General features: G+C 35.9%; 1 gene segment (V, D, J or C); it reads left to right on the top strand.

Moving 5' to 3' along the window:
- The first annotated feature begins 1,729 nt into the window (after positions 1–1,729).
- LOC124392191 lies at positions 1,730–2,356 on the top strand. The segment is given in 2 exon segments: positions 1,730–1,901; positions 2,013–2,356. Coding segments are annotated over 2 exon segments (378 nt in total).
- Positions 2,357–3,224: the final 868 nt, after the last annotated feature.

Below are 3,224 nucleotides of genomic sequence, written 5' to 3'. Positions count from 1 at the left end.
TTGATGTGTGAAATCTAGCAGTAAATCCTACAGTACCTATAATAAACCTTAGTCTTTACTTTTTACTAATTCTAATAAACAATATCACATTTATTTGTTTGGAATGTGATTATGCAAAGGATTTTTTGAAAGAAATGTTTTGGATTGTTTTTGATTTGGAATCAGGGTCAAAGGAGTTGGATGGTATTTCATAAATGTAAAGTTTTTTATTGATCTAAAACTATTATATGATTCTCTTCACTCAGCACTTCATAAGACAGCTGCTAAAACATCTGTACTAAGAATAATAAAAAATTGTTTTACTGCAAGGCTTAACTTGTGTTCCGGTTGTGTTTATACTGTATTGTGTTGTGTCAGTTCAAGTTCAGGTGTTGTATACATCCCATGTGAGTGCTAGATAAATATTAATAAATAAATAAATAAATAAATAAATAAATAAATAAATAAATAAATAATCGGCAGCCCCTGTGGGGAATAGTCAGAGAGCAGGCAGAGCAGAGAGGACGAACCCTCAGAGAGCTGCAGAGAGGAGGGAGGGAGCAGAGACACGGAGGGCTTCACCATCGGTCCAGCTGGAGACAAAACAGACACAAAAACACATAATTATAGTCATGATAATGTGAACTCTCTCACACTGAACATGGTGATATTTGATAATTCAGTGTAACGACTTTAAAGCAGATGCAGTAGTTTATCTGCACATCCACAACAGAACACAATTCTGATAATTTCATCCAACCAAACTGCAGCTCAACAAAACAACCTTCTTTTTCTGAACAAGTTCAAAACAAAACACACTGTGCTTCAATAATCATCACACCACAGTAAAGTCATCTTTGTTCAATTTTATAAATGGTCTTAATAATGATTTATGACTTGGAATTAATGTGAAATCAACACTAAACCATCATTGTTCCTGTTACACTGTTGCACTAATTTTCACTGTGATGATGAATTCGAGTAACACAAAGAAATAATTATATCAAATAAAAGTTAACATTTCACATGAATCTGAAAACAGAGATGAAGTGACTCCTACAGAATTTTACAAAATTACACAAAAGCAGAGACATTTTATAAGCAGCTCTCTCCTCTTCTCATCACATTTCTCTATTTTATAGAAAAGATATTTTTATAAAAATGTTATTTTGTACTGAATCAGTATTAACATTATGGGAAAAAATAATTAATCCATGAGCTTTTAGTAAAAGTGAGCACTTACTTTTCATAATGATTTTTGTTCCTCCACCAAAAGTCCACCACAGTGATACATTCTAATGAAACCACGTACAAAAACCTCTGTTACACTACAGTGAACTTAAATACACACACACACACACACACACACACACACACACACACACACACACACACACACACACACACACACACACACACTTCTATGACTCTGATCAAAGTGTATTTGTACACACTGCAAAAGCCTGGAGGAGAAATAACACCAAATGGTGGATTAGTGATGAGATTTGTCTCTACAGTCAGTAACAGTATACATGATACATTGAGATAATAAAGAATAATGTTATGTTGAATAATGTTTAATGATGTTGGTCTCCTCAAAATCTCCTCTATTGTCAGTCTGAATCCTGTTGGAATAAAAGTGAAATCCTAAACTTCTGTCATTTCTCTACATGCACTTGTAACTTCTTGATATTTTCCAAGAAAAGTGAGAATGACAGTTAGATTGGGGGAATGTGGTAAATGTGTTTCCATACTTAGAGGACACTTTGCATTGGCAGCACATGCTTCAGTGCTCTGGGAGTGTTTATAGCGCTGTGACTTTCACACTTCATGACTGAGAGCTGCTGCTACAGAAACTTCACCCACAGCTACCATGATTTTGATCCCCGTCTTCATCTGGACACTGATCCTCTGGACTCAAGGTCAGACACTGCTTCATATTTTATCTCTACAATGATGTGTTCATACAAATACACGTATTGTTTCTGTTCTAATATTTCAGTTTCATGCTGCATTATTGTGTATTTTTACAGAATGCAGAGGTCAAGCAACAGTAACTCAGACTCCTGCAGTGAAATCTGTTCTTCCAGGAGAAACAGTCACCATCAACTGTAAAACCAATCCAGCAGTGTATTATTACAGCTCTTATGGCCACTATTTACACTGGTATCAGCAGAAAGCTGGAGAAGCTCCTAAACTCCTGATTAAATTTGCAAATCAGTTACAGTCGGGTTTTCCAGCTCGTTTCAGTGGCAGTGGATCTGGATCTGATTTCACTCTGACCATCAGTGGAGTCCAGACTGAAGATGCAGGAGATTATTACTGTCAGAGTTACCACAGTGGTGGTTTGTTAACACAGTGATATAGAGTCGTACAAAAACCTCCCTCAGTCAGATAGTAGAGAAACTGCACTGCTGCAGCTGGGAGCGACTGCAGGTGCTGAGTTGGAGGATGTGATACACACAAACACACAAATTCATATTTAACAGACCAAACCATCAGGGCTTTTACTTTGATTTGTTTCTGTGAGTTTAATCTGTTGGTCTCCAGAACATTTTGGACCAGAACACAATTTAAATTTAGCAGTTCACTTACCTGGTCAGAAACAGTTCATTAAAATGATTTGTGATTATTTCCCACAGTGATTTATCACCTTTTATAATGTCTTGAGCATATAGAATTAGGTGCACTAACAAGTTTTCTCATGAGAGTGAAAATTTCACCATGTAGGATGAACTGCTACTGAATAATTAGTATTATAATTAGTCATGAAAAGACTTTATTATATTAAAATATCTGTTTAATTTCATTTATTATTAAATCGATTGCACTAAAGTGTGAAAACTCAGAAACTCTGAATATGTGTATAAACAAATTGAATGTACAGTATTAATAGGGTTAAATGTGCATTAAGGACATGGAGGCCATCAGAGTCTTTATCATGAATAATCAGGTAAACAGATGCTGCTACAGAAACTTCACCCACAGCTACCATGACTTTGATCCCGTCTTCATCTGGACACTGATCCTCTGGACTCAAGGTCAGACACTGCTTCATATTTTATCTCTACAATGATGTGTTCATACAAATACACGTATTGTTTCTGTTCTAATATTTCAGTTTCATGCTGCATTATTGTGTATTTTACAGAATGCAGAGGTCAAGCAACAGTAACTCAGACTCCTGCAGTGAAATCTGTTCTTCCAGGAGAAACAGTCACCATCAACTGTAAAACCAGTCCAGC

Source organism: Silurus meridionalis, chromosome 10, assembly GCF_014805685.1.
Source record: "Silurus meridionalis isolate SWU-2019-XX chromosome 10, ASM1480568v1, whole genome shotgun sequence".
NCBI lineage: Eukaryota > Metazoa > Chordata > Actinopteri > Siluriformes > Siluridae > Silurus > Silurus meridionalis.
Note: the sequence above shows the minus strand (reverse complement) of the source record. Positions and strands in the feature narration are given on the sequence as shown.